The 27,002-nt window shown below is 40.5% G+C and overlaps 1 protein-coding gene across 1 annotated transcript in view; it reads left to right on the top strand.

Annotated features, from left to right (window-relative positions):
• Positions 1–5,784: 5,784 nt before the first annotated feature.
• TMEM26 (transmembrane protein 26) overlaps positions 5,785–27,002 on the top strand; it is a 65,486-nt gene continuing 44,268 nt past the window's right edge. The window contains exon 1 of the mRNA XM_069571747.1: positions 5,785–6,195. Coding sequence (XP_069427848.1) covers positions 6,005–6,195 — 191 coding nt within the window. The 5' untranslated portion in view covers positions 5,785–6,004. The remainder of the gene's footprint in view (positions 6,196–27,002) is intronic.

Raw genomic sequence — 27,002 nt, 5'->3', positions numbered from 1 at the left:
CCAGTTGTCTCTGTGCACCTAAATTTCCTCTTTTTATAAGGACACCAGTCAAACTGGATTATAACCCGTCTGAATGGCTATATTTTAATCATCGCTTTAAAGACCTTGTCTTGAAATCCAGGTACATTCTGAGTTATAGTACAAGGGATTGTATGGATGTGAGAGTCGGAACATAAGGAAGGCTGAGCACCGAAGTGCTGATGCTTTTGAACTGTCATGTTGGAGAAGACTCTTGAGAGTCCCTTGGACTGCAAGGAGATCCAACCAGTCAATCCTAAAGGAAATCAATCCTGAATATTCATTGGAAGGATGGATGCTGAAGCTGAAACTCCAATACTTTGGCCATTTGATGCGAAGAACTGACTCATTAGAAAAGACCCTGATGCTGGGAAAGATTGAAGGCAGGAGAAGAAGGGGATGACAGAAAATGAGACGGCTGCATGGCATCACTGAGTCAATGGACATGAGTTTGAGCAAACTCCAGGAGATGGTGAAGAACAGAGAAGACTGGCATGCTGCAGTCCATGGGGTTGCAAAGGGACAGACGTGGCTGAGTGACTGAACAACAATTAGGGATTGGGACTTAAACATGGATATTGGGAGGACATAATTCAGCCCCTGACAGGAATGGTGACTCAAACCCAAGCTGCATGACTCCCAAGCCAAAATCTTAATTATTTAGCTATCCTAAAGGATGAGTCTCACACTATTCAGGGTAGTAAAACCACCAGCATTTTTAGACTGATTTATCATCAATCATGCCATGTTTCCATGGATCTGATCTCCTTTCATGTGATAGAATGAAGCATTGAGCTCATACCGATGACACTGACTACTTTAGTATTTACCCCATCATTTACAACCAGCTGGCCTTAGGAGATGACTCAGCTATGATACCAGATGGGGAATAATATGTTTCTGTTTTGGGGTATTGTTTATTCAGCCCTCATTCATATTTTAATTGATTTATTCAAGAAATATTTACTGAGTGCCTGATATATTTGGGGCATTTTTCTTAGCATGTTAGAAATATCAATCAATTTAGCCCTCTTAATAGATGAAGGTATCATCATTATTCTTATCTTATAGATGAAAAAACAAGGCTCAAAGAGAATAGATAACTTGCCAACAATCACTTAAGAGATGGTGCCAAGGCTTGAAGACTGCAACTTGAAGGCAGCCTCATTCTAGACCCTTCTCCTACACTTCAGATTCTTCTTTCCTGCTAGCTTTTAAAGTGTCTGAAGATTGACAATTACCAATGACTTTTACTTTTTTTAAGAAGAATAATTATTATGGTTATTACTAACTTAGTAAAACTCTGTGTTTCCTCTCCTATTATATATAATGTGCAATGGCTGCAAAGTTCCTATTTAATCCATACGTTTCAGAAGAGCAAATAAATCGGTGAGTTTCCTAGTTAAAGTTCGTGAAGTAAGAGCTAGGACTTCACCTCTGAAATAATAGAAAATATTTTTAAAGCCAGAAAGGATGCAATTAAAACACTGCTAGAAAACAATATGGACTGGACATTTTGAGGAGTTTCAGGATAGAATACAGTTGGAGGGGGTCAATGGAGATAGCAGAGCAGCGGAAAACAGTCTAAGAGAACAGAGGTGAGCATGGTTCTTTCTATGAGAACACCTAAGAAGTTTAAGTCACATCAGCAAGTGCAAAGTACAGTTATGCATGAGATATTTATTCAGTAAAGATATTTATTCAGTAACTATATTCAGACTTTCTATATTGGGGACCATCTCTACTTCTAACCTAGGGTCATCAATGATCTCCAGCTAAAATCTGAGAAATGTTCTTTAAAGAGAGATGGGGGTCAGCTGAGAGAGACTCCCAGTAAGGATGTAAAGAGAATCAGAGCATCCTTGGGAGTGGATGTGGATGTTTGCATTAACCAGGGCTGGGAGATGGGGTAAAGACAGCTCTACCAAGGCCTGAATGAGATATGTTAAGCACCAGCTCTCAGAAGCTCAGGGGAACCCTCCTTACTTTGACATCACTGCTACTGAGTGTGTGCATTAAAGTGATGTCTGAATAGGATCAAAATGGAGCTAAGGGAGAAATGAATATTAAAAAGAGGTTGTGACTTTTGAGACCAGCCTGCAACTTTGGTGGCTCTGGGTGTAGACGTGACTTTGGTATGCATCGCTACTGACAGGCCATAAGTGGGTCCATAATTGTATGATATTTGGATAGTATCAGGCAGGGACAACTCTAGCACTGCAGGTGTAGGGTTTGTATGGGTCAACCCAAGAGCTAGATGGTACTAGGTGTGTCAGTCAATATGCCTGCCATGCCTCCGTCATCTCCTGTTCAAACTGTCTTGCCCAGAACGAAGCAAGAAGGATGATTTCTTAAAGGATAGAAAAATAAGAACTAAACTGGTTCCAGATTGGGAAAGGATTATGTCAAGGCTGTATATTGTCACCCAGCTTATTTAACTTATATGCAAAGTACATCATGTGAAATGCTTGGCTGGATGAAGCACAAGCTGGAATCAAGATTGCTGGGAGAAAAAAAAAAGATTGCTGGGAAAAATATCAATAACCTGAGATATGCAGATGATACCACCCTTATGGCAGAAAGGGAAGAGGAGCTAAAGAGCCTCTTGATGAAGGTGAAAGAGGAGAATGAAAAGTTGGTTTAAAACTCAACATTCAAAAAATTAAGATCATAGCATCCAGTCCCATCATTTCATGGCAAATAGATGGGGAAACAGTGGAAACAGTGAGAGACTTTATTTTGGGGGGCTCCAACATCACTTCAGATGGTGATTGTAGCCATGAAATTAAAAGACACTTGCTCCTTGGAAGAAAAGTTGTGACCAACCTAGATAGCATATTAAAAAGCAGAGATATTACTTTGCCAACAAAGGTCCCATCTAGTCAAAGCTATGGTCTTTTTGGTAGTCATGTATGGATGTGAGACAGCTGAGTGCTGAAGAATTGATGCTTTTGGACTGCAAAGAGATTCATCCAGTCAATCCTAAAAGAAATCAGTGCTGAATATTCATTAGAAGGACTGATGCTAAAGCTGAAACTCCAATACTTTGGCTACCTGATGCAAAGAACTGACTCATTGGAAAAGACCCTGATACAGGGAAAGATTGAAAATAGGAGAAGGGGACGACAGAGGATGAGATGGTTGGATGGCATCACCTAGGAGGCCTGAGAAAGAGAAAAGCAACTTCCTAAAGGAGGCAACTAGTCTGACACTGTAGTTAGGCCTTGGTGTCCTCCTGGTGAACATAAACATTTCACAGGATATCAAGCAAGGTCTCTGTGAGCGTGATGGATGAGACAAAAAGTGGATCACTCTGAAATCGTGTCTGAACACAGCCAAAACATTAACATTGTTCAAACCACACACACACAAAAAAAGACCAAACATTCCCCACTGATTTAGCTTTATTAAGATATCCAACCTTAGAAATATTAATCCAACTTCCTGATAGCATCCGATTTAGAGTAAAGCCGTGCCTTTTTCAGCCCTTTTTAAAATCACCTAACACAAGACCAATCCTTTCTAGTAAGTCTTTTCCAACTTCTCTAACAACTTCTTAGTGAGATGCCCCACAGTTCTCCATGGAGTGTGTACTCCCTCCCTAAATAGTAATAAAACCAATTTGTTCAGCAACAGATGTGTTCCTGGCGGTGTTGGACTAGAGGATTTTGACAGGTCTTAGGAATGTCACATTTTTCTCTCCACGTTTATTATTACTTGTCACAGATCTTCAAAGAGCAGTTCCCCTGGACTAACGATCCTGATCCAGGCAGTAAGTCCCAAGGTTGCCAGGCCCTTACGAGGTGCCAGGTGCTTTATATAAATTAATTCAGTGGTCCTCAAACTTTTTAGCACCAGGGACCAGGCAATTTTTCCACAGACCAGGTAGGAGGGAGGGTGGTTTCAGGATGATTCAAGTGCGCAACATTTGTTGTGGACTTTATTTCTATTATTATTACATCAGCTCAACCTCAGATCAACAGGCATTAGATCCTGGAGTCTGGGGACCCCTGTATTAACTCTTTTTATACCCACAATGGCCCCATGAGTCAAGAGGCTTCGTACCTCATTTACAGGTGAGGAAATGGAGGTACAGAGTTTATAGTGCAAGCGGCTGAGCCAGGAGTCCAAGACAGCCAGCTGACTCCGGGCTAGGGCTCTGGTGTGCACTCTGGGCTACCTCCCCCTCCATGCTCTATGTGCTCTCATGCATCACTCCTGTACAGTCGCTGGTCACAGTGCCATCAGCCTACACTGAAGGGCACATGAGAAACAGCTCCAGGATATCACTACTGGGTTTCCACAGGAAAAAAAGAAATCTCCCAAATCACATCACCAGAAATAAGTGAACTTCTTTTAAGCAGTTGGATCTTTTTTTCACCTAATGAAGACAGTAATCACATACTTCAGAAATTTCAACCTAATTTTAAGAAAGGTATGGGGTGACTTTCAGTTGAATAAACCTAACCAAGAAATATTCTCTTTGAGTTATACTTTTTAATTTTACTAATGTGGGCAAGAGAGTATTCCTGCTTGGTAGTAACAGGACTGAGTTCAGTTCAGTCACTCAGTCATGTCTGACTCTTTGTGACCCCATGAACTGCAGCACGCCAGGCCTCCCTGTCCATTGCCAACTCCCAGAATTTACTCAAATTCATGTCCATTGAGTCAGTGATGCCATCCACCCATCTCATCCTCTGTCGTCCCCTTCTCCTCCTGCCTTCAATCTTTCCCAGCACTTAGCAGCAGCAGCAGCATGTCTTTATTTTCCCAGAAAGAAGGAAGCTGAGGCATAGAGCCTTGGAAGGTAATAGTTGATCTCTAGTATGATCTCAGTAAGTTGGCTTCATTTTATTTATTTTTGCAATTACCTCCCATTTGTAGCCTACTGCACTGATTTTCCATTTATAAGTGATAGAAAGTTTCCTTTAAACATTATTTCAGTAAAAATTTGAGTTCGTTTAAGGAAAAATGTTAAGTAAATAGTGGTACAGATGGTAGGAGACCAAACAAGGAAACAAAAATCATGGAGGTGTTTTGGGAAACCCTGACTCCAGTTTCCTCTTTGCCTTGGATGCTGGAAAGGCAGTTTACCTCTTTAGCCATTGATGTCAAGGGTACAGTTCTCCGCTCCATCAATTTCTCCTTCCAATCTAAGCCTGGCTTTATCTTGTATCTCCTCTGCACTGTCCCCCTGCCTTCCTGTTTTACCACTCTATTTCCTTTAGGAAAAAAATAGTCAGGGTAGTGGGTGAGGGTTGGAGAGACATAATAAAGAATATCCCTTTGTTTTAATAATACCTGTCCCAAAAGTAGAGCTAACCTCAGGTACCTATCTTGCTAAGTGAGGTACTGAGAGCTCTGCGGAAAAAACCTAGCTCGCCTCATTTCCTCTTGTCCAGGGAAGTTTTAATTCTTCAAATTGGGCTGGATCTGTATGTCTAAACCTGCCTGGATAGCAGATTCTCTGGCTTTCCTGCATCCCATCTTAGAGTCGTCAGGAGACCCGGTTCCTATACAACATGTGAGTGAATGAAAGTACTTCAGTGGAAAAGTAAGTGACACTCCCCGTGCGCACCCCCTCCCCTTTCCTGGTGTGCAGCCCCAAGCCCTTTTGTGCACCTCCCTCCTCTTTCCAATGGGGGAAGTTCTCGGTGACCCCGCGGAAGCCTGAGGGGTGGGGGGGGTCAAGGCAGGGATGGAAAGAGGACCCCCAGGGATTGGGAGGGGAGATGGACAAAAGCAGGAGAACAACGCCTGGGAGCCGGAGCAGGGCAGCCCCATACTCCCCGGAAAGCCTGGAAAGCTGGGGCTAGCATCTCCTCTCTTTGGAGAGTTCTCAGGAAGTTTGGGGGAGGGGCGCCGGCTCTCTCCTGTTCTGGGAGGGTGAGAGGACTGCAGCCGCCGCAGGTCTCGGAGCTGTCACGTTCCGCCCCCGGCTGCGGGCCGGGTCTGCGGGGCGCGGGCAGCGCGCGCGCCGGGCGGCATGGAGGGACTGGTCCTGCTCAACGCTCTGGCCACCCGGCTCCTCTTCGTGCTGCACTCGCTGGTTGGAGTCTGGCGAGTGACCGTGGTGAAGAAGGAGCCGTGGTACTGGCTGCTGGCGCTGCTTAATCTCTTGCTCTTCCTGGAAACGGCGCTGACCCTCAAATTCAAGCGCGGCAGAGGCTACAAATGGTGAGCGCACCCCGGGAGAGGGAGGGCGCTCCGAGTCCCTGGGACGCTCCCCTGGGGCACTCTTGGCCGGCCCTGGGGCCCATCTCCTTGCAGGCTGCCGATTCTTTACTGGGATGTGGACCCCCTTTGTCCTCTCTGGGAGCGTCGAAGCAGCGCGGGTTGCTTGGGCGTCTCTTGGGCATGCCGAAGTGCCCCCAGGGTCCCAGGGCAACACGGGGAAGGCTCGAGTCGCACCCACGTGCCACCCAGTCCCAGGGTTGGCAACTTGGAAGACGGGAAAAAGAAGGGAAGCGCTTGCTTGCTCTGCGGAGAGTGCATCAGGGGTGTCAGGCCCTCGGCATTCTGAATTTGAGGTGTGAGTGTGCACAGTTTAGCCTGGGTGCGTGCAGTTATGGGAATGCTCTTCTCTGGGCAGACTTGAGTGAGAGCTTGTGCGCATCGGGCAGCATCCAGGGGCGAGAAGCCACTCGCAGCACGTCTGTGGTTTTAGCCGCTTCGCTTGTACCAGCCCAGGGCGCCCTGGCTTGGCATCAAGCCCTGTGAAGTATCCGGGGTTGCTTCACAGCCTTGGTTAGTGGTCAGTCCCTCTTGTCAAAGAGGGGTTGCGATGCTGGGGAAGGGATTGGCAGGCAGTGGTTCAGCCTTAAACTCAACGTGCCACACTACAGGTTCTGCCTGATGCTTTATTTCCTTCCCAAAGACTTGGATGGCAATCAAAGAATTGAGAGAAAGATTTCCTGCTATTTACAAGACCGTCTATCTCTATCGCTCCACTCCCAGGAGATTTTCACCCCAACTATCTGAGTTAGTCCTCTTCCTGAATTATTATTATTATTTTTTAAAAGAGTCTGTGTTTTCATGTATGTCCATATTAAAAAAAAATCATACTGCTATGAAAAAGAGGAAAATACTATTAACCAATTCAAGAATTATATACATGATGGCATATTAAGTAAAAAAAGAAAAAAACCCTTTTGACGATTTTACATATTAAACTCTAACAGGCTGTGTATTTCACGACAATCCAAGGGAGAGAATGTGTTGTCTCTTAAAATGATGTGACTCTTCCTTAAATTTTCGAATGTTGAAAAATTTCTAGAATTATCAGTGAAGAAATTATTCAAGTAGAACCTTAATTTAATACAATAGGGACTGGAACCACGTCACGTCACTAACCCTCCCCTCATTAACAGCTTATTAAATAGGAGAGATCTGAGGTACTTTTCAGCGTGTCTTTTGGAAGTCTCAAAGATAAATGGTATTAGTTCCCCAGATAAGCCTTAGGGTTAAAAAAACAAAAGGGAGAAAAGTGTTCATCTAGCAAGCATTTCACATGAGACTGATTTAGTGTTTACTGAGTAGCTTTAACATGCTGGGGTAGAAAAGATCTTCAGTAACGGGAGGGTGAAGACTGATATCTGTTCCATGGAAAGTAGTCCTGCCAGCAGCCACCATCAGGGCTCTGGAAAAAATGTCAGCCTCAGAAGAAGGACGAGCTTAACTGGCGCTGAAACGTCCTCTTTCTTCTCCAAGAGTGGACAAGAGGGCTCAGTTCACATTAAGTCAATATTGCATGCCAGTTGTGTAGAAATACTCTAGTCGATGGCACCTTCACCATTGACCACTGGCTGCTAAGATGGACATGTAACTTAAAACCAAGAAAAGAAAAAAGGCTGGGACCAAAACAGGTGATGGCCAATGTGTCAAGTTAAACAGGAAACTAGGGGCATGTTTGTGTAGAGAGTTTGGACTCAAAATCAGACAGATAATGGAGTAAAATCTGGGTTTTCCTACTTACTTGCTGTGAGGCATTGAACAAGTTGCTTAACCTTTTCCAGTCTCAGTTTCCTTATCTATAAATACATAGCTTATAGGTTATTATGAATTAGATGAAATGATACATGTTGATGATCAGTGAATACAAAAGAGATGGTCTTTCCGAGATCCTAGACTTTTTCTTATTTTCAAGTTAAAAAACTTTGAGAGGCTAGCCAATAAACCATTGGTTCAGGGCCAAAAAGTAGAAAACAATTCTCACCTTTGTTTCAGAATAGGACCATGATGTATAGTTTATATTATAGCAAAAGTGTGTAAAGTGAAAGTGTTAGTCACTCAGTCATGTTCAACTCTTTGCAACCCCATGGACTAGAGCCCACCAGGCTCCTCTGGGCATGGAATCCTCCAGGCAAGAATACTGGAGTGGGTTGCCATTTCCTTCTCCAGGAGATCTTCCTAACCCAAGGATTGAACGCTGGTCTCCTGCATTACAGGAGGTTTCTTTACAATCTGAGCTACCTTGTATATAGCACTAAAAAAAAAAAAAAAAAAAAAGCTGACTCAATATCTAGACCATATTTGAGAATATGCCAAAACAAACAAACAAACAAACAAACAAAAAACCTTGATAGACTTGGTTTATTATACAAATTCAGGAACAAAGGAATCTTTGTAAAATGATCTAAATACAAATGTAATTAGTAAAACTTTGTTCTACTGATGCTATCAACTGCAACTGAGTCTATAAATATGATCATTTGCATGATGGACAAAGCTCACACAATGATCTTTCATGAATTTGAGGAAAAAAATCAGAAAATGGAATGTTAAAATGATATTTTAAAAGACAAAGTTATGGCAGTATCTATACCTCTATGAACATGTTACTATAGAGATCTATATAAATATATATGTTACCTTTTAATCCATTTGTCTTACATCTTTTATTCTACCCTATAGAACCGAAAGCACCTGTATATAAAGACATACATTCAAAAATACTAAATTTCATCTTGATAGTGGAAAATAGAGCTAAAAGCGACCTGACCATTCATCTAGAGATTATGAAAAATTGTACACTACCCATACTATAAAACATTTTGCTGGTATTGAAAATAATGTGGTAGGTTTTAGTATTGACTTTGAGGCATGTCCATGATACATTGTCAGGATAAAGTTACAGCATTGTATATATTATTGCCTCAGTTTCTTTAAAAACAACCTTATCAAAGAATTATCCTTTGTATCAATTGGATACATTATCTATGTACTAGTCAAGAAGTGGGAGGTGGAGGGGAGGGTAGCTGGCAGGGAGGAGGAGGGAGAGAATGAGAGGAGAAAAAAAGGAGAAGAGAAAGGAGGAGGAGAGAGAGGGAAAACCCTCTCATATTAAAAATCAATCCATCAATCGAGGTCTGAACGGTGGACTAAACTCTGTGCATACATGAAATGAAAGTGTCTTTTCTGGAACATTAGATCTATAAGCCTCCTTTAGACTGCTCTGGGCTGGTTTGAACTTTTTTCTTTTTATTAAAATTTGCACCTGGCCCCAAATAAATCAAATCTATAGAAATAATGGGGCAATAAACAGAGCTATAGAGGAAAATGTGAACAAAATTTCTTGTAACGTAGCAAACATATTACACTTATCCAAAGAATGTTTCTTTAGCTATTCTTTGGAAAGGAAAAATGGAACTAGAGCTGCTGAGCTCAGCTGTCCAGGGACAGGCAACATTACATCAGCACTAAGAACTTGCCAGTTGGAAAAGCTTAATTTTGGGGGATCATATAGGATAAAGAAGGGAAGCCAATGACACACTCCTCATGAAGTCCAAGAAATGTGTGCTGGTGGAATTTGGTTCTTTTGCCCTAGTATTTATTAATTTCATCTGCTATTCACTTATATTCTTTTAAGATAAAAATTAGTATCACTGCTTTATTTTTAAAAAACTTTTCATTTTATATTGTAGTATTACCAATTAAAAATGTTGTGACAGCTTCAGGTGGACAGCAAAGGGACTCAGCCTTACATATACATGTATCCATTCTCCCCCAAACTCCCCTCCCATCCAGACTGCCACATAACACTGAGCAGAGTTCCCTGTGTTGGTTATACATTTTAAATATAGCAGTGTGTGCATGTCCATCCCAAACTCCTGAACTATTTCTTCCCCCTCATTCTTCCCCCAGCTCCCCCACAACCATAAGTTCATTCTGTCAGTTTGATTACTGCTTAATTTTTTCCTTGATTTATTTTCTATTGTCTGGGCAACAATCAAAAGGATCTGTGAATTACCATTTGCATGTCCGTGTGCTAGGTCGCTTTAGTGGTGTCTGACTCATTGCAGCCCTATGGACAGTAGCCTGCCAGGCTCCTCTGTCCATGGGATTCTCCAGGCAAGAATACTGGAGTGACTTGCCATGCCCTCCTCCAGGGAATCTTCCTGATCCAGGGATCGAACTGCATCTCTCATATCTCCTGCATTAGCAGGTGGGTTCTTTATCGTGAGTGCGACCTAGGAAGCCCCATGAATTATCATTTAGGTACAGTCCAGTAGCAGACAAGATTTCCAGTTCCTTTCCAGCTAATACTGATAAAACATTGCTCAGGAGAGAAAAAAAGTGACCAAGACTTTGACAAATTTGAAGCCTGTTCACTTTCAAGCAGACATTATCTGAGAATATGTAAAAATATAAGTTTAATTTATTGCTGAAAGTACAGAATTTTAAGCACTGAGCTTTCTTCATCAAAATTTCAAGAATACAAGGTACATATCTTTGAGTGAACAAAATATCTTACTGACTTGGTTACTTCATTATTTCTGTTTCCCTTTATTAAGTTGAATCAGACAACCACTTTTGTTCACTTGCTTAATAAGTGGGCATGACACGCTAGATACTATGTGAAGAAACAGAAAGCAAACACATTTGAGGTTTTAAAATCAAAGGTAGCAGTTCAACGATGTGTTCAAATATGTGGGGATAAGGATTATTATGAATATTTAGCATTTAGTGATGTTCAGGCTCTTTCAAGTGTTTTACAGAATTTCCCACGTGATCTTGACAGCGGCTATAGTTATTTTCTGTTTTCTCCCATTTTGAGATGAGGAAGCTGAGACACAAAGCCGTTAAATCATTTTACTTGAGATCACTGAGTTGGCGATTGGAAGAGCAAGGATATTAATACACTAACAATTTCCCAGAGATAGGATGTGAGGAGGAGTGATAGCCGGGGTGGGGTTGGCGTGGGGGAAGGAGGCGGGGTGGGGGTTATGGTGTGTGGGGAGGGGGAGGGGACTTTACAGCGTGTGAACAGGAGCAGGAAAAACGGGTGGGAGAGAAGTGGAGGCTGGGTAGGTAATGAACATCCTGAGGGAAGTGAGGGTGGGAAAGAGAGCACTTTTCTCTGGAGGAAGCACAGAGCCTTATTATTCTTCATTCAGCAAAACTACCTGGTACATCTCAAACGTGTTAGATATTCTTTTTAGTGCCAAGAAAGTGGAGGTGCCCTAAAAGAACTCATGTTTTAGTTAGAGGACTCAGAAAATAAATAAATAATAAACAGGTGTGCTGAGGGGGAAGGTCAAAAGATACACACTTTCAGTTATGAGACAAATAAGTATGGGGGATGTGATTTACAACATGATTGAAACAATACTGCTCTATGTTAGATATGAAAGTACACCCATGCGTGCTCCTGTGCATGCGAGCTCCTGTGCATGAGTGCTAACTGCTTCACTTGTGTCTGACTCTGTGTGCCCCTATGAATTATAGCCTGCCAGGCTCCCCTGTCCATGGGATCCTCCAGGTAAGAACACTGGAGTGGGTTGCCATGGCCTCCCCTCCTCCAAGGGATCTTCCTGACTCAGGGATTGAACTCCAACTCGTGTCTCTTACGGCCCCTGCATTGGGAGCAGGGTCTTAGCCACTAGCACTACCTCGGAAGCCCCAGATGAAGGTGGCTGAGAGTAAATCTTAAAGAGTTCTCATCATAAGGAAAAATATATTTTCCTTTTGCTTTTATTTTGTATCTGTATGAGATGATGGATATTCATTAAACTTATGTGGTCATTATTTCATGATGTATATAAGTCAAATAATTATGCTGTATACCTTAAACTCATACAGTGCTGTGTGTCAATTATACCTAGTGAAATGGGAAGAAAAAAAAAACCCAGATGTGCTGATAAATAGCATTAAGCAAGTCAACAAGTGAGTGAGCAGAACAGTGAAGGGCTAAATGGGCTGGGTTATAGATGGATGGAGGACTTGGGGAAGGTTCTACTGAGTGGAAAGTGAGATGTCTTGCTGGGAGGCGATCGGGGAGCTGAGCCTGTTAGAGAGAGGAGTCGGGCATGGGAAGAGCCAGGGAGGCAAAAAACAAGACTGAGAGAAGGAAGAGCAAAGCATGTCCTGGGTCACTTCTGACACCCTCCCAGGAGACAGAGAAGTACTGTCTTTCTCTTCGACTCTTCATTGTCTCTTCTCACCATGTCCCCTTCGTCTAGGTGAAAAATTCCTTCTAAATTTTATATTTTACCATATCTCATTTTTTTTAGAAAATGGAAGCATAGTTGATTTATAATGTTTTAGGTGTACAACACATGTTATACATATATATAACTGAATCACTACAGAAAGACTATATATATATATATATATATACATATATATGGATCATATATATGTATATATATATATGTGACTGTATGTAGTCTTTTCAGATTCTTTCCCAGTATAGGTTATTACAAGATACTGAATATAGTTCCCTATGCTATATAATAGGTCCTTATAGTTTATCTATTTTATATACACTAGTGTGTAACTGTTACCATATCTCATTTGAAACATCATATGTTAGAAAATGCCTGGGTGGCCTCCAACTAAACACAGGAAAGATAAATTAGGAATCAAAAGAGATTCTGTCCTAATTTCATTGCAAATTCAATTCAGTTCTGTAAAAAAACTCAATGAAATGTTTTGATTACTCAACTGTACAATATTTAGAGGGTTCAAAGGAAGAAATGAAAAACCTAGATTTGACAGATATCATATGAAGTCTGATCATGAACAAGTTCTGAGTAGCAGAGAAGAGCTTTGTCGGATATAATTCTGTAGTTTTTGATAGTATGTATATCCCTCTACCAAGAGTGCTTACAAAAATGCCACAAAGTTGGGGAATACAAGTACTCTTCCCCCCATCTTACGGGGTATCAGAGAGGATGAAATGCAGGTGTAAAGAAGGAGACCCTATGATTTCCATGTGGCCAACGTGGGCACTAGAAATTCTCCCAGGAGATGAACTATTTCTTTCCTTACATTTGCTGCCCAAATAGCAAATTCATACGGACTGCCTGATAGCTCCCTTTAACTTTTTTAGTTAATAATACTAGCAGTTTCCACTGTGCACTGGATCTATCAGCACTGCCTGCCGCGTATATAGTTTATAGTACTCATTATCTTCATGTTTATGTGTGTTTGTGTGTAGGCATTTTCTATCCTGAGCCTTGCTGTTGTTCCATCACTCAGTCCTGTCTGACTCTTTGCAACCCCATGGTCTGCAGAACGCCAGGCTTTCCTGTCCTTCACCATCTCCTGGAGTTTGCTCAAACTCACATCCATTGAGTAGGTGATGCCAACCAACCAACTCATCCTCTGTCACCCTCTTTGCCTCCTGCTCTCAACATTTCCCAGCATCAGGGTCTTTTCCAATGCAAAAGAGTGACTTAAAATTGCATCATTTTTGTAGGCATGTACTGAATGCTACCAGTAAATGATTTTGTTTTCAGGGATCTGAGTCATGGTTTAGGAAGAAGACTCTTCTGTTATCTTAAGTTAGCATTATGCTTTATTTTCAAGAAAAAGTCATATTTTCTTATTTTGTTTCATGAGGGACTTGTTCAGTTCAATTTAGTCACTGAGTCGTGTCCAACTCTTTGTGACCCCATGGACTGCAGCACGCCAGGCCTCCCTGTCCATCACCAACTCCCAGAGTTTACTCGAACTCATGTCCATTGAGTCGGTGATGCCATCCAACCATCTCATCCTCTGTCTTCCCCTTCCCCTTCCGCCTTCAATCCTTCCCAGCATCAGGGTCTTCTCAAATGAGTCAGTTCTTCGCATGAGGTGGCCAAAGTATTGGAGTTTCAGCTTCAGCATCAGTCCTTCCAATGAATATTCAGGACTGATTTCCTTTAGGATGGACTGGTTGGATCTCCTTGCAGCCCAAGGGACTCTCAAGAGTCTTCTCCAGCACCACAGTTCAAAAGCATCTGTTCTTTGGTGCTCAGCTTTCTTTATAGTCCAACTCTCACATCCATACATGATTACTGGAAAAACTAGAATTTTACCTAGATAGACCTTTGTTGGCAAAGTAATGTCTCTGCTTTTTAATATGCTGTCATGGTTGGTCATAACTTTTCTTCCAAGGAGTAAGCGTCTTTTAATTTCATGGCTGCACTCACCATCTGCAGTGATTTTGGAGCCCCCCAAAATAAAAAAAGTCAGCCACTGTTTCCACTGTTTCCCCATCTATTTGCCATGAATGATGGGACCAGATGCCATGATCTTAATTTTCTGAATGTTGAACTTTAAGCCAACATTTTCACTCTCTTCTTTCACTTTCATCAAGAGGTTCTTTAGTTCTTCACTTTCTGCCAGAAAGGTGGTATCATCTGCATATCTGAGGTTATTGATATTTCTCCCGGAAATCTTGATTCCAGCTTGTGCTTCACCCAGCCCAGCATTTCTCATGATTTACTCTGCATATGAGTTAAACAGGCAGGGTGACAATACACAGCCTTGACATACTCCTTTCTCTATTTGGAACCAATCTTTTGTTCCACGTCCAATTCTAACTGTTGCTTCCTGAGCTGCATACAGGTTCTCAAGAGGCAGGTCAGGTGATCTTGTATTCCCACCTATTTCAGAATTTTCCACAGTTTGTGTGATCCACACTGTCAAAGGCTTTGGCATAGTCAATAAGCAGAAGTAGATGTTTTCTGGAACTCTCTTGCTTTTTTGATGATCCAACGGAAGTTGGCAATTTAATCTCTGGTTCCTCTGCCTTTTCTAAAAGCAGCTTGAACATCTGGAAGTTCATGGTTCATGTACAGTTGAAGACTGGCTTGGAGAATTTTGAGCATTACTTTGCTAGCATGTGAGATGAGTGCAATTGTGCAGTAGTTTGAGCATTCTTTGGCATTGCCTTTCTTTGGGATTGGAATGAAAACGGAAATTTTTCCAGTCCTGTGGCCACTGCTGAGTATTCCAAATTTGCTGCCATACTGAGTGCAGTACTTTCACAGCATCATCTTTAAAGTTTTGAAATAGCTCAACTGGAATTCCGTCACCTCCACTAGCTTTGTTCATAGGCCCACTTGACTTAATAATCCAGGGTGTCTGACACTAGGTGAGTGATCATACCATCATGATTATTTGGGTAGTGAAGATTTTTTTGGTATAGTTCTACTGTGTATTCTTGCCACCTCTTCTTAATATCTTCTGCTTCTGTTAGGTCCATACCATTTCTGTCCTTTATTGTGCCCATCTTTGCATGAAATCTTCCCTTGGTAGCTCTAATTTTCTTGAAGATCTCTCTAGTCTTTCCCATTCTATTGTTTTTCTCTATTTCTTTGCACTGATCACTGAGGAAGGCTTTCGTATCTCTCCTTGCTGTTCTTTGGAACTCTGCATTCAAATGGGTATATCTTTCCTTTTCTCCTTTGCTTTTTGCTTCTCTTCTTTTCGCTGCTATTTGTAAGGCCTCCTCAGACAGCCATTTTGCCTTTTTGCATTTCTATTTCTTGGGGATGGTCTTGGTCACTGCCTCCTCTACAATGTCACGAACTTCCATCCATAGTTCATCAGGCACTCTGTTTATTAGATCTAATCCCTTGAATCTATTTGTTGCTTCCACTGTATAATCATGAGTTTTGTTTTAGGTCATACCTGAATGGTCTAGCGGTTTTCCCTGTTTTCTTCAATTTAAGTCTGAATTTGGCAATAAGGAGTTTGTGATCTGAGCCATAGTCAACTCCCAGTCTTGTTTTAGCTAACTGTATATAGCTTCTCAATCTTTGGCTGCAAAGAATATAATCAGTCTGATTTGGGTGTTAACCATCTGGTGATGTCCATGTGTAGAGTCTTCTCTTGTGTTGTTGGAAGATGGTGTTTGCTATGACCAGTGTGTTCTCTTGGCAAAACTCTATTAGCCTTTGCCTTGTTTCACTGTGCTCTCGAAAGCCAAATTTGCCTGTTACTCCAGGTATTTCTTGACTTCCTACTTTTGCACTCCAGTCCCCTATAATGAAAAGGTCATATTTTGGGGGTGTTAGTTCCAGGTCTTGTAGGTTTTCATAAATTGCTCAACTTCAGCTTCTTCAGCATTACTGGTTGGGGCATAGTCTTGGCTTACTGTGATATTGAATGGTTTGCCTTGGAAACAAACAGAGATCATTCTGTCATTTTTGAGATTTCATCCAAGAACTGCATTTCAGATTCTTTTGTTGACTATGATGGCTACTTCATTTCTTCTAAGGGATTTTTGCCCACACTAGTAGATATAACGGTCATCTGAGTTAAATTCACCCATTCCAGTCCATTTTAGTTTGTTGATTCTTAAAATGTCGATGATCACTCTTGCCATCTCCTGTTGACCACTTCCAATTTGCCTTGATTCATGGACCTAACATTCCAGGTTTCTATGCTATATTGCTGTTTACAGCATCAGACTTTACTTCCATCACCAGTCATATCCACAACTGGGTGTTGTTGATTCTTTGGCTCCATCCCTTCATTCTTTCTGGAGTTATTTCTCCACTGATCTCCAGTAGCATATTGGGCACCTACCGACCTGGGAAGTTCATCTTTCAGTGTCCTATTTTTTTGCCTTTTCATACTGTTCATAGGGTTCTCAAGCAAGAATACTGAAGTGGTTTGCCATTTCCTTGTCCAGTGGACCATGTTTTGTCTGAACTCTCCACCATGACCCATCCATCTTGGGTGGCCCTACACAGCATGGCTCAGTTTCATTGAGTTAGCAAGGCTGTGGTCCATGTGATCAGATTGGTTAGTTTTCTGTGATTGTGGTTTTCAGTCTGTCCGCCCCCTGATGGAGAATGATAAGAGACTTATGGAGACTTCCTGATAGGAGAGACTGACTGAGGGGGAAACTGAGGACTTGGGACTTGGGATCAAAACAGTGATTTTGTCTACATTTAAAATGGGACTCCTAGGAAGCTGAACCACTGAATGATACCCATGTTTTTCTCCACATACTATGTTCACCTGATATATTCAGAGCTGAAAGTTAAGGTTATAATACTTTATAATTACTTGTACTTATTTGGGAGAAAATCAAAGTGCAAATTAGTATGGGCAGCTCCCATGAGTCAGTGTGTGTGTGTATATATATATATAATTTAGAATTAGATATATATCTAAGGGCTTCCCTGGTGGCTCAAACAGTAAAGAATCTGCCTGCAATGCAGGAGACCCCAGTTTAATCCCTGGATGAAGAAGATCCCTGGAGAAGGAAATGGCAACCCACTCCAGTATTTTTACTGGGAAAATTTCATGAACAGAGGAGCTTGGCAGGGCACAGTCCACGGGCTTGCAAAGAGTCAGACTTGACTGAGGGAATAACACATGCATATATGTCTAATAACTATCTAATTTTAAATTTCATGTATTTCCGCTTCTCATAGCAGTGGCATTATTATCCATACAGCATCAGGATACATCTGAATACCTTCACTTTTCCATCAAAGGAAGACTCACCTTTACTTCCAGGTTTATTTTCCCCATGTCAATGTCTCTCCCTATTTCAGAAATTCCTCTAAAATACTGATGTTATTGTGTCAGACCTGGGGTATATAAATCATTTTGCTAAAGAAAATCAGTGTTTTTTAATATAGGTTTTTGACATGCAGTTTTTAAAAAAAAATGAACTTTCTTTCAAAGTCACACTAATGGTTATTAACAATTCACAACTATTAATATAAAATGCCAAGGTGGAGTTGATTTTATCTTCTCTGAATATAAACTTACCATCCATAGTTGTTCAGGGAGGGGGTTATATTTTATCTTTGGGCTGTCCAAGAGGTAGCTGGTGTAACACTGACTTAATGTTGTATGCTTATTAGAATAAAAATGAGTAACCTTGGGAAAAAAAGAAGTCCTCTCGATGATGCATGCCCTTGCCAGCCCTCGTTGGGTCTTGTAGGGGTCCTTTGCTTATTCTCCTTGACTCAGTTTCCTATTCCACACACCTATTTTATTATTAGGAAAAGCCTCTTAATAAATTGGCTGTGCCATTTTCTGATAGTCTGTTAATAACGGGGATGAGAATGACTATGAAAGTGATGGTGATGCTGATCATGGAGTTGGTAACAGTTACTGAGATACTGAGTACTGATGATGCTCCAAGCCTGCTTTCTATCCATTATCTCATGTAATCCTCACAATGACCTGATGAATTCATTTTCATCTTTATTACCATTTTAAGATGAGGATGCTGCTGCATAGCAAGCCTAGATCACTTACCAAAGGTCACAACTAGCAATAATAAGTCATGAAAACAATCCTAGCATCTGTGAACCCTCAGTTTTCCTGAGCCAGACTTTTGCATTGAATGGATTCCCTCATTCACTCCTCACAAAAGCCCTGGTGCTATTTCCTGCTTGTAAATGAGGAAGCCAAACTCAGAGAAGTACTCCCATGCCTCGACTGAGCTCTACCACCTAGTTGCTGTACTCTACATTCAGCAACCAAACTGGGTTTGCTGTGGACAGTACAACTGCAGACATTTTTGGGGTCAAGTATTCTCTTTGGTACAGAAAGGGTCAAAGTATTTTCTCTGTTTCAAAATTGGGTAGGTAAATCCCAGGTGATTTGCTAAATGAACACTAGAATGGTTTTGCTTAGACGAGAATGTAGAAAATTTAAGGGACTTTCCTGGTGGTCCAGTGGCTAAGACTCTTCTGTGCTCCCAATGTAGGGGGGCCTGTGTTTAATCACTGATCAGGTAACTAGATTCCTAAGAAGAGTTTGCATGCTCTGACTAAAGATCCCATATGCTGCAACTTAAGAAAGAAAGAAAGAAAAAAGATCCTGCATGCCACAAGTAAGACCCACATAGCCAAATAAATACATAAGTATTTTTTTAAAAAGAAGAAAATTTTAGACTAGACACAGCCACAGCTCAGAACATCCCTTTAAAATCAAAGCAGATGCAAAAGAAGATAGAAAAGGGGAAAAATTCTAGACTGTTTTCATGGATCCTAAAGGGAACAACCAAACTCTTCCACAGAACAGAAATAAATACCACTGTCTTTTATAGAGTGAAATAAATTAAAGTTATACATAAATAACATCCATAATCCATTGAATCCCCTGAGAGACCATTAAAATTCCTGTAGTCATTAGCACTTAAGTTTGCTTGTTCATTAAACATTCATTTATTATACGAGGCACTATGATGGTGTTCTTGAGGGAACATAAAACATGTGCAGTTATATGAGGACAAGACAAAACAATACTCTGAGTACCAAATAATTTTTGACAAATTAAGTCCAAAAGAGCAGAAAGGCTGCAGAATAAAAATACAGTCTGTGCAATAGGCTTGTTAGACAAGGAAATTTTCTCAGGTATGTGCTTTAGGTCCTGGCCTTTAAAGTGGCTGGTGGTTTTACAAAAGTGAAGAGAAGAAAAGAGAGAAGGGCTTTTCAGGTTGAGGGAACGGTGGCGATAGGGTTTCAGCTGGAACCAGTTCATTTAGGAAGAGGTCATGATGTTCTCTGGATCAGAATTTTTATGAGAAAAAACAGTAATGCAGATCATAAAGTCGATGCATATTTTGTCCCTATAGCTCATTTAGTCATTGTGAGGCATTTTCCTGAGCTTTGAATGTGAGCAACTTCAATTTTAATAGAGTTTGTTCTTGCCTTAGATATCCACTTGGAAATTTTTAAGTGAAATATATAATATTAATTTTGCTGGAGGTTGATATTATAGTTTGAGAATATTCCCTTATGAAAGAAAACATTTATGGTCTTCCCTGGTGGGCCAGTGGCTAAGCCTCCTCACTTCCAATGCAGGGAGGCTGAGTTTGATCCCTGGGTAAGGAACTAGATACCAGGTGACTCAACTAAGAGTTCCCATGGCGTAACTAAAGATCCCGTGTGCCACAACTAAAGATTTCACATGCCTCAATGAAGATGGAAGACCTCACATGCCACAACTAAGACTCAGCACACCCAAACAAACTTAAAAACAAATTTTAAAAGTCAGCAATAACAAATCACGAAAGCTCTAATTAAGAGTGCTAGTATTCACCTTCACAAGTATTCCCCTTTTTATAAAACCTAAATGTGGGCATTTTTCAAACGCTTGAAAATGCCGTTACAATAAGTATTCCTGACCAATTTGAAATCCTGTCTTTTTTGTTCTCATTATTAGTCTGTTGTTTTTTTTGCTCAGTTGTGTCTCTTTGCAACCCTATGGACTGTAGCCTACCAGGTTCTGTCCATGTGATTCTCCAGGCAAGAAAACTGGAGCGGGTTGTCATTCCCTTCTCCAAGGGGATCTTCCTGACCTGGGGATTGAACCCGCGTCTACTGCATTCCAAGCAGATTTTTGACCATTTGAGCCACCTCCCCGCTAAAGATCATGGACAAAACAAACCCATCATGTGATCTTGGTACCTGTTGAAACATACACATTTCATATTCAGATGTCCATTTGTGGGGCATTCTCACCAGCTTATGGCCATTTGGTTGTGGCCTGTCTTCCTCCTGCCAAGTCCTTCCTCTCATGGGCAGACACAGGCAAAGGACTCTAGGAGGGAGGTGCAGATAAGAGGCTTCCTAGGCATCTGGGGGCTGTGTGCTCTGCAAGAGCACGCAGTGCATTCTGAGGGGTGGCAGAGATAGATGGTAGCTGGAGGCCATCCTATCAGTTGCCCTCTCTCCCTGTGCTAACAGAGAGGCCTCCTGAGCAGCCCAGATGCAAACCCTGGCCCACTTCAAGAAACCAGTCTCCATGCAAGGAGGACAGTCCTTAAGTTGTTAGATAGGATTCAGGGGTGTATGAAAGGATATCTTGACCTAGTTTCTTAATTTCCATGAAAATAAACCTATTATTATAAAGTGCTCCAGAAATTTTGAGGACCCTTGAGGTGGTTTAACATGAGATTTTGAAACTTGGGTCTAGTATATCCTGACAATTCCACTCTGCTTTTGTAGAGTAGGAAATACTCAGAAGTGAAATACAAAATAAATGACAGTTCACCTCAGAGTAATTTTGGCTTCATTTAAATATTATCTATCTTCAGATTTATGCATATAATTAGAAGATTAGAATCCTCATTGTATGCAGAGAGAAAAGCTATGCAGGGTATTGGGTGATATTATGGTTAATTTTCTTCTATTTACTTATTTCTATTGTTATACATTTCTAAAATGAACAAATGTTACTTTTTCAATATGAAAACAATAATACATATCATTTTGGGGAAGAGGAAAATGGAATTTTACTTCTAGACTAATGGTGAGTTGAAGTAAATATAATCCACTGCAGAGCTAAATTGCTCAATGTCATGACACAATCATTTTGTGAAAAACATTATGTCATGTTGAAATGACAACTTTGTAGGGTAAATAATATTTTATTTTTGGAAGAAGTGAACTGAAAATAAAACAATGAGTATAGTTCTTTAAGAGCTCAGAGTAGTGTCTAGCATGTAGCACGACCTACAAACATATTAGTCAACAAGTAAGTATATAATAAATAAAGGAAAATAAGGATGATGCGCCGGCTCTATATTTAGGGAGAACTGGCCTACTGGCTAAGGGCTGTGAATAAACAAACAAACGAAAATTTCTGTGGAGAAAAATTATCTTTAGGAAGGTAAATTTAGAAAAAATAGCTGACCAAAAGGGAAGCAATTTGGCATTAAAGTCTTAATGTTGGGCATATTCTGTATTGTGATAAGGGAACACTAATTAGAACTGTAATAAATCTGAGTTTCCAAGGGCAGATAGTTCATTCAGTTCAGTTAAGATCAGTTCAGTCACTCAGTCTTGTCTGATTCTTTGCAACCCCATGAATTGCAGCACGCCAGGCCTCCCTGTCCATCACCAACTCCCGGAGTTTACTCAAACTCACGTCCATCGAAGTCAGTGATGCCATCCAGCCATTTCATCCTCTGTTGTCCCCTTCTCCTCCTGCCCCCGTCCCAGCATCAGAGTCTTTTCCAATGAGTCAACTCTTCGCATGAGGTGGCCAAAGTACTGGAGTTTCAGCTTTAGCATCATTCCTTCCAAAGAACACCCAGGACTGATCTCCTTCAGAATGGACTGGTTGGATCTCCTTGTAGTCCCAGGGACTCTCAAGAGTCTTCTCCAACACCACAGTTCAAAAGCATCAATATTGTATTTTCAATACAATTAAGACTAGAGTAAAATGATATGAAGCCCCTATGAAACGGTATGCAGTTTGGTTCATTATACAGAAAAAGGTGGGATCAGGCTTAGTTTTTAATTTTTAAGATTCACATTCTCCTTGGTTCCAGAAATGAACTGCACTGACAATGCACTATCAGGAATATTGTAAACCTTCAAAATAATATGTAATGGCTAAATGTCACCTTGAAATATTAAATCCTGCATGGTAGAAAAAATATCAAATTCATCCAGGCACAGAATAATGTTTCCTTCAGGAAAACTTTTGATAAGAATCAATTTATGATATTTCAAAAGGAGATTTCCAGTCAGACCAGCAACAGAGTGTCAAGAAAGTCAGAACTGTAAATCAACTATGACCTTATGAGATCACTATTAATACTTGGGATGGACCATCACGTGCCAGGTACTGTGGAAGGAGCTGAGGACATGATGTGCAGATAGACACAGTCAGGTACAGTTCTTTGCTTATATCACTTAGAATTGCTGGGAGACAAGTGACCACAAACACACACACAGACACACACCCGTATGCACACATTTAAATGTTGAAATTCTTTTAACACCCATGGAATAAGAGTGAAGAGTGCTCTAGGATAAGCAGGAGGCCCAGTTGCACAAAGAGGCCCAACTGAAGCATGGAAAGACAAGGAAAGTTCTTCTGTGCAGTCCTATAGAGCTGATATGAACTTTGAAAAGGAGATGATAAGGTGAAAAGTGAGGGAGAGAGGTATTTCAAGGGGGAGAAATACATATGTGAAGGTTTGAGTTAGAAATCAACTTAGCTTCTTTCTCTTTTTTTAGTACAATATCAAGCCCATAACACTGTCTTCTCTACTCCTCATAACCATCCTATGAGGTTGATATAACCTCTTTCATAGACAAGGATCTTGAGTCTCAGAAAAAGTAATGAATTTCTAAAGATGAATGAATGGGAGAGGCAAGATTCAAATTTGGGTCTCTCGAGTTCATGAAATTTCTACTGCAGTGTAACAGTTCCTCAAGAGACACAACCTAGAAACTGTACCTGCTACCAGGCCTGCTGAAATATGAACAAAAGGTCCTTGTAGATGCTAGCAGCCGTCACCTGTTTAGCTTTCTCAGTCTTTCCTTTATTTATAAATTTAGTCATTCAAACATTTAAGCATTTGCTTAATAAGTATTAACTTTAAGCATTCATAAATAAACACTAATTCTTTAAGAGATGGGAATATCTGTCTCCTGAGAAACTTGTATGCAAGTCAAGAAGCAACAGTTAGAACTTAACATGGAAAAAAAATGACTGGTTCAAAATTGGGAAAGGAGTACAACAAGCTGTATATTGTCATTCTGCTTATTTAACTTATATGCAGAGTATATCATGCAAAATGCTGAGCTGGATGAGTTATAAGCTGGATTCAAGATTGCCAGGTAATTATCAACAACCTCAGATATGCAGATGACACCACTCTAATGACAGAAAACAAAGAGGAACTAAAGAGCCTCTTGATGAAGGTGAAAGAGGAGAGTGCAAAAAGCTGGCTTAAAATTCAACATTGAAAAAACTAAGGTCATGGCATCTGGTCCCATCACTTCATGGCAAATAGAAGGGGGAAAAGTTGAAGCAGTGACCTATTTTCTCTTCTTTGGGCTCAAAACTCACTGTGGAGGGTGACTGCAGCCATGAAATTATAAGACACTTGTTTCTTGGAAGGAAAGCTGTGACAAGCCTAGACAGCATATTAAAAAGCAAAGACCTCACTTTACTAACAAATTGTGCATATAGTTAAAGCTATTGTCTTCCCAGTAGTCATGTACAGATGTGACAGTTAGACCATAAAGAAGTCTGAGTGTGAAAAATTGATGCTTTCGAACTGTGGTGCTGGAGAAGACTCGTGAGAGTCCCTTGGATAGTAAGGAGGTCAAACCAGTCAATCCTAAAGAAAATCAACCCTGACTATTCAATGGAAGGACTGATGCTGAAGCTGAAGCTTCAGTACTTTGGCCACCTGATGTTAAGAGCAGAGTCATTACAAAAGACTCTGATGCTGGGAAAGATTAATGGCAAAAGGAGAAGAGGGCAACAGAGGATGAGATGGTTGGAAAGCATCACTGGATTCAATGGACATGAACTTGGGCAAACTCTGGGAGATAGTGAGGGACAGGGAAGTATGGCGTGCTGCAGTCCTTGGGTTTGCAAAGAGTCAGACATGACTTAGCGACTGAACAACAATGGAGATTTAAAAAGACAGCAGGGACTACTGAGGAGAGGAAAGATGAAGGAGATGGAAGAGGGAAAGGACATAAATTAGAGACTCAGGATCTGCCGAATTGTATTATAAATGTACACAACAAGAAAACAGTGGAGAATGTGCTGGGTCACAAGAGAAATACAAGCTAAAATTAATTACTGCAGTGAATTCCTGTATTTCCAAATATAGGAAGGGTACTGATAGAGATATAAGAGCAGGGCTTTCTGAAACAAGTAGTCATAATTTGAAGGACATCTGCTCCAAAATCCACATCAGAACCGCTCTTCTCAGATGGACCAACCTGAAGGGACGAAAGAGCCCTTTGCTCTTAACAGGGACCCATGGTCCAATAAAACATATAGCTGAAATGTACCCTTCGTGTAAAAATGCAATGTATCTATACCTTTCAATACTTTTCTAGATAACAGACTTTTATTTTCTCTATAATCAAAAAAAAAAAAAAATCAGTTGAACAACTACCATAGCCTGCTACTGGAGAGGGAGAGAGAGAGGAGCTAGGGGAGGAAGTTCCTAATTCCGAATTGCTATTAATCACTTTGTGAACTAGGCATTTCCTTGGTAATTCTACCTGGAAGCCTTTGGGAATTCCAGCAAATCCTCCTAGGTATAAGGTTAAGAGGGTCAGGAACAGGGGTGGGGGAGGAGGAAGACAATGGACTCACATGCTCTTGACTTGAATATGATTAATTCTCAGGCACTTAATGGGATTCCCACCCCCTTTCACAAACGTCAAATAGGTGTGACAACGAAGAGGGATGGAACAAGGGAAACTTTCCGAAACATTTTGTTTTGTTTCATTTTAAATACACAGCAGGTTGAAACTACTGAGTTGCTCAGCTTGATAGGATATGGTAGAGGAAAGGGAAGTAGAGATAAGATGAGGAAAGGAAAAGGCTTTGAATATGTATCTGATTAGGGAATTTTTAATCTTTGTAATAGGCAACAGAGAAAATCCTAGATTTTGAATGATTTTTAAAATACATAACTAGATTTCTAATTAGAGGAAACATGTTGAAACAGGATAGTCTTTTTTCCAATTGTAGAATAAATTTCATGCACAGAAGATGTTAAGGGTGATTGATTGTTTATTTTATTCTTGAACTCTTCCAAGAACTATGATATGTTCAGTATATAGTTTCCTTAGATTATTATTTTAACAATATTGCCAGGCGAGTTAATCCTAAAATTAATCCTGAGAGAGTCAACAAAATTGCAGCCCAGCCAAATTTGACATATACAAAAAAAGATTTACAGAGTCCAACTGTCCCTCCAACCAGAATTCATATCCTTCCCTAATTTCACAAAGGAAATATTCTCTCCTGATGTTTCCGTTGATATGGGAGGTCAAAGAATTAAGTGTTCCTTTTCTTTCTAAAAGCATGTTTGACATGGCAGCCTTGGATATCTTTCTGCAGCCCAACCATTGTCTAAGTCAGATTCTAATAATATCATGACCCATAACCCTTTGTTTCAAATTAATTTCTGTAGGAAATTGATGGTAGGGTAATGTCTATTTAAATACTGATTTTTTTAAGAGTTGCTTTCACTTGCCCTTTCTCTTCCCAGAAGTTGAAAGGAGATATTAGTGACAAGGTTAATAGCCTTTAAACAGTCCATTCTAAATATTTTCCTCCATTTAGGTTTGTTCACTCCCTTTCTCTTCCCCCGGATTATAACCATATGATTTTAGTGGAATTTCATCTCAAATTCTGTTTTTGAGCAATTAACATTTCTATTTTTCAGGTCATCTTAAACCATCACATGAATGTACTAAAAGTATTTTAATAAAATTACACTGACTTACAGTTTTAAGATGATTTATAAAGCAAGAGTCCAATCTAAAATAAAATGCAATTGGAAGAAATAAGTTTGTAAAGTATGTAATTTTTATCTTAGTTCAAATTTTGAAGGATGTGTTTTCATTGCATGACATCCCATAATTATGTAACAGCTACTTGTTATAGAATGTACAACTCTGCCAGACAATGCTTTATAGAAAGTTCCAACATGGGTTGGAACCGTGCAAGTCCACTTATATGCATCTTATTTTCGATAAATACATACTACAGTACCATGGTTGGTTGAATCTGTGGATGTGGAACTGTGGATATAGAGGGTCGATCTCAGAGTTATATGTGGATTTTCAACCACACAGAGAGTCCTAATCTCCACGTTGTTCTAGGGTCAACTATATCATAAAAATTCCTGTGAGATAAATGTGACTGCTGTTGCCTCAAAATTCATACGTTGAAGCCCTAAGTCCCAGAGTAACTATATTTAGAGACAGAGCTCTTAGGAAGTCAGTAGAGTTATTTGA

The sequence above is a fragment of the Ovis canadensis genome, chromosome 25, assembly GCF_042477335.2.
Source record: "Ovis canadensis isolate MfBH-ARS-UI-01 breed Bighorn chromosome 25, ARS-UI_OviCan_v2, whole genome shotgun sequence".
Classification (NCBI taxonomy): domain Eukaryota; kingdom Metazoa; phylum Chordata; class Mammalia; order Artiodactyla; family Bovidae; genus Ovis; species Ovis canadensis.
This window is presented reverse-complemented; position numbering and strand designations above follow the sequence as displayed.